We start from the raw sequence: 16,103 nt of genomic DNA, 5'->3' as shown, positions 1-16,103 counted from the left end.
CCTTTTCAAGTTCACGGATTCTTCTATTTGATCCAGTCTGCTGTTGAATCCTCTATTGAATTTTTCAGTTCAGTTATTGTATCCTTCAGTTTTGTAATTTCTTTTCAGCACGTTTTTATATTTTCTGTCTCTGTTGAAATTCTCACTTTGTTCATTCATTCTTCTCTTGACTTTGGTGAAAATTTTTATGACTGTTATTTTGAATTCTGTATCAGTTAAATCACTTACATTCTTTGAGATCTGTTTCTAGGTATTTATTTTGGTTTTTTGTTTGGAATATATTCCTCTGTTCGTTTTCAGTGACTTGTCTGTTTTGGTTCCTGCACATTAGATGAACCTAGCTGTCTCTCCCAGTCTTGACAGAATGCTCTTGTGTAATAGACGAACCTCCTTGATCAGCCTGGCTTGAGCTCCTAGTTGTCTCTCAGGGTTTTGTGATTGCCCAAGCCTCTTTTTTTGTTCTCAGTCGCTCCCAGTAGTTGAAAGTGCCAGGTCATGGTAGTATCCCAAAAAGGAGGATCATAGTCAGCACGTAGATGCAGGATGATTAGGAACTGGACCCTCTAGCAGCAGCTGAGAAAATATGTGGTTAAGCCCCTTCCAGAGAAAAACTGGGAGATGGGCATTTTTGCCTATTCCCTCTGTGCTAGCCTGAGGATAAAGCTGCAGGAGGTGCCTCTGTGCCTGGTCAGAGCTGTTTTCCTTGCTTGCTACCATAGGATGGGACTAATGAATGCAAGCCCTGTTGGCTCCTAGGGGTAGGCCATCCTCAGGTCTGTCTCTTTGGAGGCAGCCACAAAAGCTGAGGGCCAGATGTGTGTACAAGCTCCTTTCAGGGCCGTATGGGGGACTTGCTTTGATTATTGGAGCCCCCTGAGGGGGGAAAGCAGGATATGTATCTGCTGGGTTCCCCAGTCTCTGAAGAGGATGACAACCCACAGTGCCTGCCAAGTTAGAAGTCTGGTCCTTAGGCTGCAGCTTTTAAAATATACACTGAAACTTTTTCGGGGGAGGACTGCGAGATGGGCAGTTTTGCCTGCTCCCTCTGTGCTGAACACACCACACACACACACACACACACACACACACACACACATACCTATGTACATGCATACATACATGCATATATATACCTTTGCACACATATACATATAAATACACACACACACACACAGATACACGCTTGGGCACAAGTCCTGCTGACTCAGAGCTAGGTGTTTTTTTCTAACCGACCTTTAATTCACCCATGCTGTCTTTAGCTGGGTCTAATCTGATGTGAAATTTATCTTTTTAATTTCTAATTGTAGTTAATTAGGGGGATTAGAAAAAAAACTCTAAAAAACCTCTTTGCGGAGGGTTGGGGGGATGATTTACGAAAAATTGAGAAATGTTACCCTGGGGCATAAGATCAGTAGCCAGTATCCTGGGGGGCCACTCGGACTTGCTTTTGAGCAGACTTTCTCTTACTCTCCAGACCCCCATTTCTGTGTTTTGGCCCTAACAGAATAGCCTCTGTGACAAAACTCTTTGGAAAGTCATCTTTCCATCTCTCTGAACGAGGGAATAGCTTGAGGAAGGTGATCTGAAGGTCTAATTGCTCTTTATAAAGACTTTAAATCAATTATTCTTTTCAGTTGCACCCTGAACACCAGTATCTCCAATTTCTCAGCTTTGCTGCAGCTTTTGTAATGCAAATCCGTGCATCCCTGTTGGCTTCCCCTGTCCTATGGACTTGAGCAAAGTGGAAGTTGGAACCTAGGCCCTTTCACTTCATCCATCTGCCTCCATCTGCCAACACTTCGTTGAGATCTCTTCTTTGCTTTTACTCCCTCTTTGGTTTTCTTTTTCCTGTGGACTGTCCTTTAGAAAAGAAGTTATTCTTTTACAGTCATCTTAGTTGCTCTTGAGATTCACTGTAGTTACCGGAACTTCTAGAACTTCCTTTTCAGTGAAGCCTGCGGTTGAAAATTAATCGTGTTTTTTATTCCCAGGGCATTCATTGGAAATTACACACATAAAACATTTTAACTATCCCCGATTGTATTTGTTGTATAATAAAAATTTCATCTGATGTAACACTGAGTCTACATTATATCTTTCTTAGGGGGTGTGTTTCTTTTAGGTCTAAGCTGGGAATATTGGTTGAGCTCATTTAAAAGCTTACAGCTATTGGGGCACCTGGGGGGCTCAGTCGGTTAAGCATCTGACTTCAGCTCAGGTCATGATCTCACGGCTCGCGAGTTCGAGCCCCACATTGAGCTCTGTGCTGACAGCTCGGAGCCTGGAGCCGCCTTCAGATTCTGTGTGTGTCTCTCTGTCTGTCACTCCCCCACTTGTACTGTGTCTCTGTCTTCCTCTGTCAAAAATACATGGACAATAAAAATAAAATAAAAGCTTATAGCTATGTAGTATTTTTGTACTTAGCAAAAGTGTTTCTATTTTACCTAAACTATTAAAATAGTCCTTTCCGTGACTCTCATTTAAAGGATTTGAGAATTGATACAACATTTAACAGTGCTTCTCATCAGATTATGGTGAGGGGGACTACATTTCAGGATATTAGGTATATAGAAGAAGTATTTGAAGTTTGAGTATATTTAAAACATTACAGGAAAGTGAAGCTGAAAAATACCAAATTCTGTACAATATTTTATAATAAAAACATATGCTCATGTTTAAATGAGGCCTAATTAGTCTCTTGTAATCAGATAGTATTTGGATGTCTTTTTTCTGTTTTTTCTTTTCTTTTCCTTTATTTCTGTCTTTCTTGAGATGGAGTCACACAGCATAAAATCAACCATTTTAAAGTGAAAATTAATGAAGTGAATAATATGTTCACAATATCGTACAACTATCAGTTCTAGTTCTGGGAACTCTGTCTAGTTCCAAAATGCTTATATCACCCCCCTAAGGAGACCTTCATTACCCTTAAGCAGTCATTTCCAGCCCCTGACAATCACTCGTGTGCTTTCTGTCTCTGTGGATTCACCTGTTCTGGATATTTCAAATAAATGGAACCATGCAGTGTGTGACCTTTTATGTCTGACTTCTTCAGTTAGCTTGTTTTCAGTCTCTATCTGTGGTGTAGCATGTATCAGTACTTAATTTGTATTTGTGTGTACAGCATGGACATTAGAAAATGGGGTGAGAAATTGTTCTTAATGCAACTAATAAAAATAAATAGGACTTAAGCTGGAGAAAACCTTTAAAATATGCTTAGCATTTGTTCTACTTTATGTTAATGCTTTTTTAAAAATCTAATTTGATGTGTTTTGATAAAGATAGAGTACCTGACTTCTAATAAAGTATAGGGAATGAGTACAGGTCTGTAAATGAGTTAACAGTATAACGTTTTGTGGTTAAAGGCTCTACCCCTGCCCCTAGCAATATCAGAGGGACTGGCGGGAAGTTATTGGTCAGGTGTAGTACAAAGATACTCATTGCTGCAGACTATTAACACATGAATGAAATACTAACCTATGTATTTTCTGTGCTTTCTTCGTGTGAAGCTAGTGTTTATTTGTAAATATGTAGGACCTTTTTCTTCTGAGAAAATTAATATTGTTAAAGAGAAAATTATTTGTGACACTACACAGAACAGGAAAGTTGTCTACTCAGGAGGATTGCTAACAAGGGGGCTTTGTACTTTGGGAGGGAGATTGGGCTCAGTTGTGAATACAGTGAGGAACACTGGTGACTTAGAGCCAGGGAGTAGAGTAGGGGATTGGCAGTTGGAAAGTGACTAAGAGAAACCATCCCAGGTAAGGGAGATTCTGGCTAAACCTACTTGACGGAGTTTTTGCTGAAAGCAGGCCAGGCTGATGAGATACAGAGAGTGGGGGATTTCGATAAACTGACTCAGCAAGATTTTTGCTACAGCTAGGCTAAGCAGGCAGAGCCCCTGACTGAGGACAGGTCCCAAGGTCAGGACCTAGTCTGAAAGAGGACTGAGAGCAGCTGGACTCAAGCTTGGTCACAGAGAGAATCTGTCAGTACAGATCATTTGTGGCCACATGTTAATGGCAGTATCTAATACCTAGTAATGTAGTAAAGCTTACTCATATTGATGTGCTTTAAAATTTTTTTTTTTTTTAATTTTAGAGAGAGAGAGTAGGAGCGGGGGAGAGGGGCACAGAGAGAGAGTAAGAATGAATCTGAAGCAGCCTCCATGCTCAGCATGGAGCCTGACACGGGGCTCAATCCCACAACCCTGGGATCATGACCTGAGCTGAAATCAAGAGTTGGATGTTCAACTGATTGAGCCATCCAGTCGCCCCTAATGTGTGTTTGCTCTGTTTTTTATGTACAGTTTATTATTTAATCAAGCTAATCCTTAAAAAAAATTCCTTTTCAATGGCTGTGATGCACATGCTTGAGGCTGTTGTGCATTTCTGAGAGACATTTATTGCAACCATGTAGAAAATTCCTACAGCTATAATTGCATTAAAATATTTTCTAGGCAGGGGTGCCTGGGTGGCTCAGTCGGTTAAGTGTCTGACTCTTGATTTTGGCTCAGGTCATGATCTCGTGATCCATGGGTTCGAGCCCCGCATCATGCTCTGTGCTGACAACTCAGAGCCTGAAGCCTGCTTCTGATTCTCTGTCTCCCCCTCTCTCTGCCCCTCCCTGGCTTGTGCTCTGTCTCTCTCACTCTCAAAAATAAATAAACATAAAAAAATGTTTTTTAAAGAATATTTTCTAGGCAGATAAATCATGCCATATAATTGAAGGGTCATATCACAACTCCTAGTCCACTTGAAATCATAGTTGCTTATAACTAAAAGTGAACCATTTGTGTTTTTGTGAAATGCTCTTGTACCCACAAGTACAGAGGAGCCTAAAATCATCTAGAAAAACAAAATGGAGACTTACATGAACACTTCAGGACCCCAGGGCAGATTTGATTATAATGAAAGCTTTCAGGCTTATTGTAGGAGAAGGAAATGATCCTTATCATTGAGATCCAGATAAGTATCAAGTTAGTTATTGTTAGTCTCTAAGACAGCTGTACAAGGAATTTGATGATTGTAGATATTTATTCATATTTATGTGCTATATTCTCAGTAACCTCTTCGAAGAATGGTTATTCCTCTCAATAAGTGCCTATTTGAGACTTCAAAGTAAGAATATGGCATATCAGAACAAGGAAGAATACATATTCCTTCAAAGAGGCTTCATTCTATCCTCTGGCAGGTGTAGAGTAGTCTGGCTAGGGTCTGAGCAGACTTGAGGAAGGTTTGCAGAAATTGGGAAGCTTGTTCTCCCTGGGTTCACCTGTCCCCTCCCTGCCCTCCCAAGGTCACGATTGGTGGCCTAGGGCTTCTCTTTGATTCAAGGAGGCACCTCAAGACAGCCCTCAATTCTATTGTTTGTGTTCTGTTTGTTTTGCTGCTTTCTGCTTTGCTTTTCAGCCTCTTGCACTATGTATTTAAAGAATTTGTCACATGCCTCCAGGGGAAAACTGTTGGGGTCATATCTCTGCAACTCCCTTCTTTCAGGAAACTTGGCAGCTCTGAACTCCAATTTTTGCCACCAATCCTTTGAAATTGCTGAAAGCTCTGATGACTTCTCTGCCTCTTAGCAGCTGCCCTTGCCTGGCCTTGGTTCCCTCTGGACTTTGCCCCACGCACCTTTTCTCTTGGTTGATTTTGCTTTGTATCCTTTCACTGTAATAAGTCATAGCTGTTAATACAACTGCGTGTTGAATCCTGTAAATCTTGCTAGCATGTCACCAAACCTGGGGTGGCCTTGGGACCCTCAACACACATGCCCATTTTGAGTTTCTGTTAAGTTCAATTATTATCTCCGAGATTTTCATGTTCTATTGAGAATGAACAGAGACAGATGATAATGTAACCATTTTTCATATGTGTGTAAACCCAGACTCAGAGATGAACTGACCCAAGATCATCCATGTGGTAATTCTTCACAAAACCAGGAATCGTGCCCACGTCTAACCCAGAATTCCCCTGTACTTTCGTTGTATCTTGTATCTGCCAAGGAACTAAGCAGAATTGCTAAAAAGGAATGGTTTCAGCCTTTGAAGCTGTCCAAATTATTGGGAAGCTTAACTGTTTACCACTTTCATTACATATAAGAAATGTTTCTAGATCAATAGTAAAATAAAGTAAGTTGGAGGTTAGTGACTTCATTACTATTTTTTTGAAGGCAGCTTAGTCATATATTATTTTCCAATGAAGTATCAGTAAATTAACAACTTTCTTTACTTCTTTTTCCCCCAAATAGATATCCTTTTATTAGAAATTCTAACTCTGTGTGTGGGTATGCACGTGTGCAGGAATGTGCAAATACTTATGTATACACTGTGGTCAGTTAAGACCGACAAAAATTGTTACTTGTATTTTCTATGGATAATTTTGTTTGCTTTGTGATATTTAGTAGATGCCAAATCTCTTATGAGCTAAGAATCAAATTATATAAATGGAACATTCTCTAATATTTAGGCAGATAGAGATTTTTCTTTCACCTGAGACCTGATATTTGAATACAAGAAAGACATAATCGGCAAGTCACAAATTGGTAATTTGGACAATGGAATATTTTTCTGTTTGTGTATCAATTTCAGACTTTCTCCCCTAGGATATGTTCATTGTGCTGTCTAAAAACAGTAGGTTAGTCTCAAAACTGTTGAAGAGGACAAGGTTAAGGTAGGATTCTGAGTCACAAAAGTAAGGCAGTGGTTTTAGTCAGTGGCTTGGCGGCAGCCCATCGCCTGGGCTCTGTAGGAATTAACAAAGATTGATTAACCTTTTTTAACAGATTTTATTAATTTCATAATAACATTTTATATTTGTCTAACCTAAGAATTTCTAAATGCTTTCCCACTTTACTACAACAATTTGCGAGGTAGTAGGTCTGATATTGTGATCTCTGCTTGTACAGTAGAGAAAAACCGGTGTTGGAAACCAAGGACATGACTTGCTCAAGGTCATGCAGCTGGTTAGTAGAAGAGGAGAGGCACAGACCCAGAATTTCTGACTCCATAAACAGTGTTTTGCTTCTTTCATGCTTGTATAGGGAACAGAGCTGCAGCTCTGCCTTCTGGTGTCTCAGATGTCAAGTCAGCTCTCATGCAAGTAGTTGGGCACACACTGAGGGGGATGGTGAATTTCTTAGGTTTAATTTTGTGTATGCTTAATAGTTTAACACAAGGATAGCCAGAACACTTTCTAAATCTGAATAAAGCAGAATTTTTTGTTATCTTTAGAAATCAGTTGGAATTTTAAACCTTTCTGCATCTCAATGACACCCTACAGCAGAGAATTTCAACAGATTCATCCTGTGAGAAAGTCATATGGGTGAAGATTTTGGTATTTTTCCTGAAGCGGCATGAGGAAGATTTGGTTTGGGACTAAAAATGCTATTCTCTTTTAGAATCAAATGTTTCTTATTGATTAAAATCCAGAGTAGAAGGATGTTAGGGTAGGTGAACAGAGGCCAGTTATTGGAGAATGAAGCAGAAACAGGCAACGGGAGTCAACTTAAATGAAGAAAATTAGGGGAACAAGAAAGTCGTGGTGGGAAAAAAGTAACAGTGACAGGAAATAATTAAGTGCTGATTAGAGTTTCTTTTTGTGATTGAATTATTACTTGAATTTCTTTCTGTTGATGTCAAGGGATTATTTATTTTATAACTCTAGGGCAAATTACCTTCAAGTCTTTCTCTTCTTATCTGAAGGCTATTGTGAGATAATGTATAGGAAAGCCCTTCCTAAATCATGAATTGTTCAAAACATATGTTGGAATTATTAATAAAAGCAAAGCTGAATTGCTGTGATTGGTCTTGAGCCTTAAGTTTTTTTACTAAAGTATAATCAGTGAGATGGGGTAATATAAAAATCGATGGTCTCATTGGCTCTGTGGCTTCTTATAAAGAGTTCAGCAAACATTTGTTTAGGGCCTACAATGTATCAAGCACTTTCGGGAGCTGACAGGAGGTACTAAGATGAGTAAGTCACAGTTCCTGACCTTAAAGTGCTTAGGAAGAGACAGACCCACAAGTCAGTGGTTTCACCTACATACCAGAAGTGATCGGACAGAATGTGCAGGGTACAAAGGGAATACAGAGAAAGGGCACTTATCCCAAGGTGGGCTTTCATAAAGGAAGAACATCTAAAGATGAGCCTGAGCTGCAGTTTGAAAGAAATGTGAGTCGTTGAGAGAAAGAAGGTGGGAAGTATGTCCTAAACAGAGGAAGGAATGTCCGTTAAGGTTTGTCATGTAAAACGTGAGGCAAGAAGTGGTTCAGAGATTGACTGTCAGGACTTGCTTGCTGAGAAGTGTGGTTTTACGACTCACTGAGTGGATGATTTGGGGACTAGGACAAGTGGCACAGGCTTGGTAGGGAGACTGGTGAGTTCCATTGTGAACATACACTTGAGGTACATGTGAGATAGCCATGCCCGGTATGCACAGTGCAAGTTCAGGGGCGAAGTCAGGGCTAGAAATTTGGATGTGGAAATGATCGGAATGCAAATGAAAATGTGTGAGTTTACTCAAAGAGGGCATGCTTATGAGAACAGTTGGCCAAGAGAGCATTTTTATACGGAGGATGAAGAGCACTTGATCAGCAGGGAGGAGGGACAGAGGGGAATGAAGCACGACAGAGGAGAGGAGTGTTGGCATTCCTACCATTTAAGTGCAACAGAGAGATCTAGAAACAATGGGCTGGAGAGTGACAACTGGAATACCAGTCGGAAGGCTGCTCTCAGGGGAGTGACAGAGGTTGTCATCTCCTCCTTTTCCCTTCGTCTTGAGATTCCCCCAGTTCTTTAACCCCTAAGCCTACTCCTCGCTCATCAAGAGCACTGATAGCCCTTCACCACTGCTGGACGGACTCTATATTTCAGCCAGAGTGTAGACCTTAACGAAGCAGAGGCCAGGAACGCAACTTTGTTAGGACCTGCAGAAACAGACGTCAAAGTTTGAGTTACAGGAATGGAATTAGAGTGTGAAACCCACCAGCTCCGGGGTATCGGGATGGGGGATGCCAGAACACGGATGAAATTTATGTCACAGTCAGCATATGAAGGAGCCAAGATCGGGAATTAACAGGCTCACATTATTTTCTGAACATCCCTTATTACGGGATTTATTTGAAATTTCCAGGAGCTTTGTTTTCCAGGTTATGCTTTTCAGCCTTAAAAAAAATGCTAATCAGCATCTGATTGCTCCAAGTCTCCTTGATGTCTAGGAGCTTTTTTTGGCTTGATCTTAGGCATTTTTGTTACTTCAAAATCATACTTCCTCTGTTTCCTCAGCTTATAAGAGTAGACTTTTCCTTTAAACCCTTTCTCTTAGTTCAGATTGATTAATATTCTAGTGTTCAGCTTCCCATGTAGAACTAGGTCCTTGCTCTGACCTCAGTGTAGTGGCTGGGCCTCCTGTAACCAGCTTCCTTTATGCCAGTCTGTTTTCCTTGGTGATGGTATGGGGGTTCAGGGGTGCATCGGAATTCTGTGTTCCATAGACTTCCTGAACGATGCTTGCCCACCCACCCACCGCATGGATTTTGTGCTCTTCCTAGACATTGGGAGACCCCGCAACGCTGCAGGTAACTACACTGCTCTGGTCACAGTCCCTCATCACCATGGAGCCAGCCTCTACAGTCCTGGTTGGTGTCCTCAGCCCCTGTACCAGGAGAGTACATGGCTTTTGAGCAAACTTGCCTCCTCCCTTGCATTTCCACGGTCGTTTCTTGTTAGGACAGTCTCCAGGAGGAAAGTAAGCAGGTTTCTCTCCTCACTTCTTTCCTGCATCCTTTGCTTTAGCCGAAGCCTCCATCTTTTCTAAGTGTCTTCCACGGATGCTGTGATTCACCTGGGACACCCTGAGAATGTGAATCACCAAACTCAGGGAGGGATGAATTATTGTTTTTCAAAAGAAAGAAAGAGAATAATGGTCGTTTGAAGGGGCAAATATTTTTTTGCCTTTTAATCTAACACTTTTTCTAAAGACCTAACAGTTTCATGATAAATATTTTAGTTGCATAATTGAATGCGGTGAAATAGTTCTTGTGCGTGTTAGATAGGTTGTAAAGTCTCACATCGTCCTTCGGGCCACTCAGCTGGCTTATCAGGACTGCTGCATCATAGTGCAAGCTCTGAACTTTTTAAGAAGTTTGCTATATAAGATCAAGGTGGTTTCGCAATCTATTTTTAATGAGCGGGAGAAAAACAACTTTAGGAAAAAAGATAATCTTACCAGATGAGTTTTGCTTTCTCATTTCAGAAAATGAGAACCACATAATCCATTAACTTGTCTTTCCTGCCTGAACTTCTAGATATCTGAACCGAATTTAATATTCAGTGCAGGACTTCTTTCATGTGAGCTGCCTAATGACATTTGCTTCTCTGTTCATTTTAACAGATTATTGTTCCCTTTTTATTGTCTTGATTTTATGGCTTTTAATTGCACCCATGGTGGGAAATCCTGTTTGGAAGCAGGTGGGATATAAACAGACATCTGTGTGAAATTAAGATAGTTTGGGTCACAAAATGGGGACATTGAAATGCTTCTATAGTGTTTCTTTGATAACACTGTGTGTGTGGGCATGTGCACACGTGTGTAGAAAATCTCCCAGATGGGGAGAAATCCGAATACTGTGACTTTTTGAAGAGGAAAGAATATTTTACCCTAGTGGAAAGGTTGTCTTTATCCCAAACAACCTACCTAATGAAATATTCAGAAGCACTTAGTGCTTTTAAGCAAATGTCTTATTCTGTGTCTCAAGGGGAAGTAATTAATCTGGGTGTGGAGCATTCACTTGTTTTTCATTTTTATTCTTGACCAATGGAAACCGGATGGGTAAGTGCATGGGTTGTTTTTATGGCAAATAATCATTGTATAGACTTAGAATAAGTGGTTTCAGTGTTTAAATACCACAGTTTCTTATAATGGATGAATTATACAATAAATAAAATAAAGTTTATTGAAACGGTCTGTTTCTTTTCAGTGATTAAAATAGAACTTTTAACCCTGCAAATTGATGAAGTCTTTTAAAAAGGCAACCTCATGGGAGAGTTTCTTGTTTTTTGTAGCTATCTGACTATAGGGTGGAGAGTGACAGTCTTTTAATATAATTAATACTTAGCATTTCACCCTTTATGGTTTCAGCTATTACAAATCTTTTAACTTGTTCATTTGGATAACATCTTTAAAGCTAATGCAAACTCTTACATTATATTGAAATCAAAATTAACCCAATATGGTCAAATAGCCTTATGTTAGAACCTTAGGATCTAATGAAGTCTCATGTGCTCTATGTGCTCTGGCCACAGCCCTACCACTTACGTCTTGGATGAAGATGAGCCTCGATTCCTCGAAGAAGTGGATTACAGTGCAGAAAGTAATGACGACTTAGATACTGAATTGGCAGAAAACGCAGGAGATTACGAACCTTCTGCTCAAGAAGAAGCACTTTCTGACTCCGAATTATCAAGAACATACCTACCTTAAGCCTTCTACCATCTCTTGTTAACTGAAAAAAGAAATGAAATATCTTGGGTTTTCTTACACAGGAAGTTTGAGAGAAAAGAGTTAAATAGCTAACTCGAGAAAGACAAAAAGTAACTTGGGCCTGTTTGGTTTCAAGACAATAAATATGTTATTAATTCATGATAACATTGGCACTTGTTTTATTTCAGATATTCGGTGCACTTGATACCGCACTGAATGATCAAATACTGGATTTACCTGTTTTTAAAAACCTGAGTATCACTGCATGAATTTTTATCTTTAATGGTTATATCCTGCATCAAAGGGGTAAATTTTAAAGTGTGTGAGAATATAAAATCTGAATTCTAGAGTGGTTGAAAATCCCGAGTTGTTGAAAACTAATATATATGTACATGGATTTCTCTAGCTGTGACTGTGTAGTGTGGTTAGACATCGAAGATAAGACTGTTTTTCAGAATCATGTTAACTGTGGAGTTGCGACTGAAATCACCCAGAGTTTGCCTTGAAACCATTACAGTCTCCATTTACCAAGTTAAACAAATAAAAGCTGTATTAAATATTGGATTCATTTTGTCATCCTTTTTAACCAGCCCAGATTATTTGGTTTGTGGAACCTTTGTGAGGCTATTATAAAAATCCAACATCTGAACACACTGATAAAAACTTGTGAAAAGAAAAAAGGGCCGAATTTACCGGTGTTAAGTTTTTACGGTATACGTGAAACTGTACCTATTGTAGAAGATACATTTGAACAGCTCTCTTCTCTAAAACTGTGTCTCGTGGGTGTACCTGAAATTTATCACTATAGTCAGTTAAGCTTTAAAGATGCAGTGAGAGTGTGATCCAGTGTTAAGTGTGTGTCTCTGTATTAAGGATATTTAGCGTTTCCTGAGTTGTGTGATGCTGTTAGATTTACTGAAGGGAGTTCACCTAGGGCGTGCCGACTCGGACTGGTGTCCGAGTCTAGGTGACCGTGATGATGGTAGACCATTTCTTGTAGTGACATCTTTGCGGGTTTAAGCTGCCCTGCTGCAGGAATGATTTTGTCTTCAAATAAAATAAAACTAGTTCAGCAACTCTGGATAAGTGTCCTAAGAACTAAGTTTCTGTTATAATAACACAAACCCAGAGGAGATACCTCATTCATGGATTCTTGCCAGGACTCACATGCTTTGCTTTTGGTACATTGTCTTTGCTTATTCCTGGTTACAAGTCCGTTAGGTCTTTTTTAAAAAACCTGTAATAATGGAAAAGAAAAGATAAAAGTGTATTTCATGTTTTTGCCTTTTCCAAATCAGTGGTTTTCACGGTCTTTATTTGAGGCATTTTATCCAGGGTATAACTTATTTCTGGTGTCCTAGGAGCCATGTTTAAACACCTAGCACGGGGCAATTGAGCTCTTTTTCTCTTAGGAACCTAACTCTTAGGAATCTCAGAAAATACGGACTGGATTGTGAGGATTGCCAGTCCTCTTACTGTGTGGTGAGCTAATGTGGGGAAGATGAGGATACTTTGTAAGGTCGAACCTTATTTATTTAATAATCCAATAATTAGTAAAGTAATTTATTTTTTATTTATATACTTCATATATAAAATAATTAGATATTTAATTATAATTCTTTTCAGAGAGTGGATTGGAGCCGCTGTGTCTGTATGTAAATTTTTCTTGCTTCTTATAAAACTAAAAATTGAAACCCAAGGTATCTATGTATTAGAAGCAATTACAGTTACTGTAATGTGAAGAATAACTCAAAGCTTGAATTTATTATGTTGGCAGTTTAAAAATCCCTTACTGTAATATTTCATATCGATGAGGTACATCTTTTAGTATATGTTATAAAACTGAATATGCCTTTTATTAAATAATTATTCACAAAGTGGAAGAGAAAGCCTTTATAGTTAGGAAATGATATTTTCCTTAATAAACAGCTTTGGAAAAATAAGAATTTAAAATCCTAACTTTCCTCGATAGGGGTAAAGCTAAATGTAATTGGCTCTTAGTAGCTAAAACTGCCCTAAATGTTATCCCTGTTGTCTATTTCTTTTCAGGATTTTCAGAGAACAAGTGAGATGCCTTCAGTGCCATACTTCTGAAAAGTAATGTGTGGCTGACAACCTGAGTCTAATGACAGAGTTTAGATTTATTTAATTTGCCTTGTTTTTGGAACTATGAATATTCTTAAATGTAGATGGTCTAATCCAGCGGTTCTCGTCCTGTGTTGTGTGCATCAGAATCACCTGGGGAACTTGCTTCTTAAAACAGAGATTCTGTAGACCTGCGTGGGCCCCAAATGTACATTTCTTCAAAATCCTCAGGTGGTAATGCTGTAGGCATCGCTCCGGCAGAACCACTGTCTCCCCTGATGCACTCTTCCAGCCTCCAGTTTCCTAAGAGGCAGTTAGCACCAGGGATGGTTCCGATCAAACCAATTTGTAGAATCAAGAAAATAGACACACACGGAGATCAAGCGAGGTCACAGGGGCACGCAATCCAGATCAAGCAATTTCTTGATTTTGTAGAATCAAGAAAATAGACACACAGAGATCAAGCGAGGTCACAGGGGCTCCAGCCCAGGCCTGCAGACAACTAGTCTTGTGTTGTCTCCTTGCCGCAAAAGGAGATGCTGTTGTTGGCCTTTCCCCAGAAAGGGAGAACCGTGAAAGGCTTGAGGGTCTGTCTTGAGTTTGTGAAATGTATTCAGGCAGGGCAGCGTGCAAAAACCTATGGTTCAGATCAGCTTCTCCTTTACTGCAGTCGTAGTACTGTTTGAAGACAGGATTTTGTCCTGCCTTAGTATCTTTCTTACTCAGTTCCTGCCAGGTCTCCCAGTTTTGTGTGGTATTTAGAAACATGGACATTTGTCTGAATCCTAATTACAAATAAGTAACCTGGAGTCTCACTTCAGATAGCGCACTAACGGCAATGAATACTATCTTTCTACATTTCCAATGTTCAAGTTAACATGACCATATTATTATAAGCACTGAAATGGATAATATAATAAATGTACTAATGGAATTGTCTTTGTGCATGATCCAGAAATAAATGACAGTGACAAAACCATGAACGTATCTTTATAAATCCTTTTGTTTTCTTGTATGCACTTTAATGGTTATAAAAGAATGGAAAAATCAGTGAATTCAATGAACCAGCTGCATGTAAATGCTAGGTCCCTCCATTAGGAAAAACCTGTTGCAGCAGTATTTCAATTGAAAGATCATTCTACTGTATCCATTAGAATGTTCTTATTAATATTAAGTGAATATTTCTCTGGCTAAAGCATATTTAAAATCCTGTCTAGAAAAAAGGAAACTCAGAAGGTAGTCTATTTTCTTTATGAGAAGTCACATTTTGAAGGTTTGGTTCCCAGAATGCCAATTTCAGTTGTTTTTCACTGTTAATGATATTTTAAAAGCCTTAATATTGACCTACATGGTGCTGACCATTAAGGGCCTTCTCTTTCTATACCCCGAGCAGTAACTTAGGCCTGTTTCTGCTCCCTCTACCTCCTAAGCCTTCTTTATACTTCAAGCTCTTTTGATCTCTGGGCACCTTCTCTCAAATCTTAGGCTTCTGAGCTTGGTTGGTTATTGGGGTCATTGAGTAATTAAACTTTTCAGTTTGAGGTCAGTAAACAGGCAGGACCTAAATCAAATGAGTGGGCCTCCTAGGGTGGCATTGGAGGCATTGGACCACCAGCCAGAGTGAAGTTTTTGGAGCCTGGGATGTGGCTGACACTGTCGAGGGTGGAAGCGATCTCTGCGTCTGTGCAGTTGCACGCATGCACGCTCACAAGCCAGGGCAAAGTGCAAGGGGGCCTGTGATGCCCTTCTGTCTGCAAACCCGGGCAGCTCCCGCTATTAGCTCCCGATATTCAGAAAGGCTTCCCTTCACAGCAACTAATGTGGGACTGTCCCTTTTAAAGATGTCCTGCGGGAGTGCCAAGCGAGTATGAAGTGAAGCAATAGCAAAACTCTGCTCACGGGAGTGATGATGCTGATTTTCCAGACGTTGTTAATGTGCCCGTAAACCACGTAAAGAGCAGCGATGAATGGCAAAGGGGAAGAAATTAGGAAAGACAAGGATGCTTGGTACGGAAAATTGAAATAGAAAAGGTGAGACTTCAGTAACTACAAGTCAAGTCTGCACCTTTGAGAGTAAGTGGGCTTCCCCGCAGCTTGTTCTCTGCCTGCCAGTTAATTAAATAGGGAATTTTAAGACTGGAAACTCCCCTTCATGTTCAGTGCTAAGTAGTTACTAAAGTCAAGTTACAAACTCTGTTGGCAATGTCATGACTTTTTTTATTATTTATGCTTTTTCCTGTATCATCTCTGTGATGGCTTTTTCTCCTGTTTTCCTCATCTTCGCCTTAGAAATGTTTGACATTTCATCTGCTTTTCTTTTCGCGTGTGGGCACTTGACGCCATGAATGATTATATCATTTCATATAAAAAGATAACTTTCAAAATCCGAAGATACCCCTTCGAAAGGATTATAAGCTGTACTTCATGTCGAGAGAGGAGTGTCCAGTGCACACACGCCTTTGTCAGCTTTTATTTCCCCCTTTTGAAGGGCTACACCAGATGAAAAAATACCAAAAACGATACCCCTGTTCTCACACATG

The 16,103-nt window shown here is 39.8% G+C and overlaps 1 protein-coding gene across 6 annotated transcripts in view; it reads left to right on the top strand.

The window, feature by feature from the left end:
• Positions 1–13,299, top strand: part of AGTPBP1 (ATP/GTP binding carboxypeptidase 1) — a 161,204-nt gene extending 147,905 nt beyond the window's left edge. For 4 of the 6 annotated variants that reach the window (XM_078436904.2, XM_060609935.3, XM_060609936.3 and 1 more), the window contains one exon: positions 11,301–13,299. In XM_078436904.2, coding sequence (XP_078293030.1) covers positions 11,301–11,478 — 178 coding nt within the window. In that variant the 3' untranslated portion in view covers positions 11,479–13,299. Of the gene's footprint in view, positions 1–5,064; positions 5,479–5,498; positions 7,799–11,300 lie in introns of those variants that run through there. The other 2 variants (XM_060609938.3, XM_081790886.1) reach the window with 2 other exon arrangements.
• The last annotated feature ends 2,804 nt before the right edge of the window (positions 13,300–16,103 follow it).

The sequence above is a fragment of the Panthera onca genome, chromosome D4 (genome assembly GCF_046562875.1).
Source record: "Panthera onca isolate mPanOnc1 chromosome D4, mPanOnc1 haplotype 2, whole genome shotgun sequence".
Classification (NCBI taxonomy): Eukaryota; Metazoa; Chordata; class Mammalia; order Carnivora; family Felidae; genus Panthera; species Panthera onca.
This window is presented reverse-complemented; position numbering and strand designations above follow the sequence as displayed.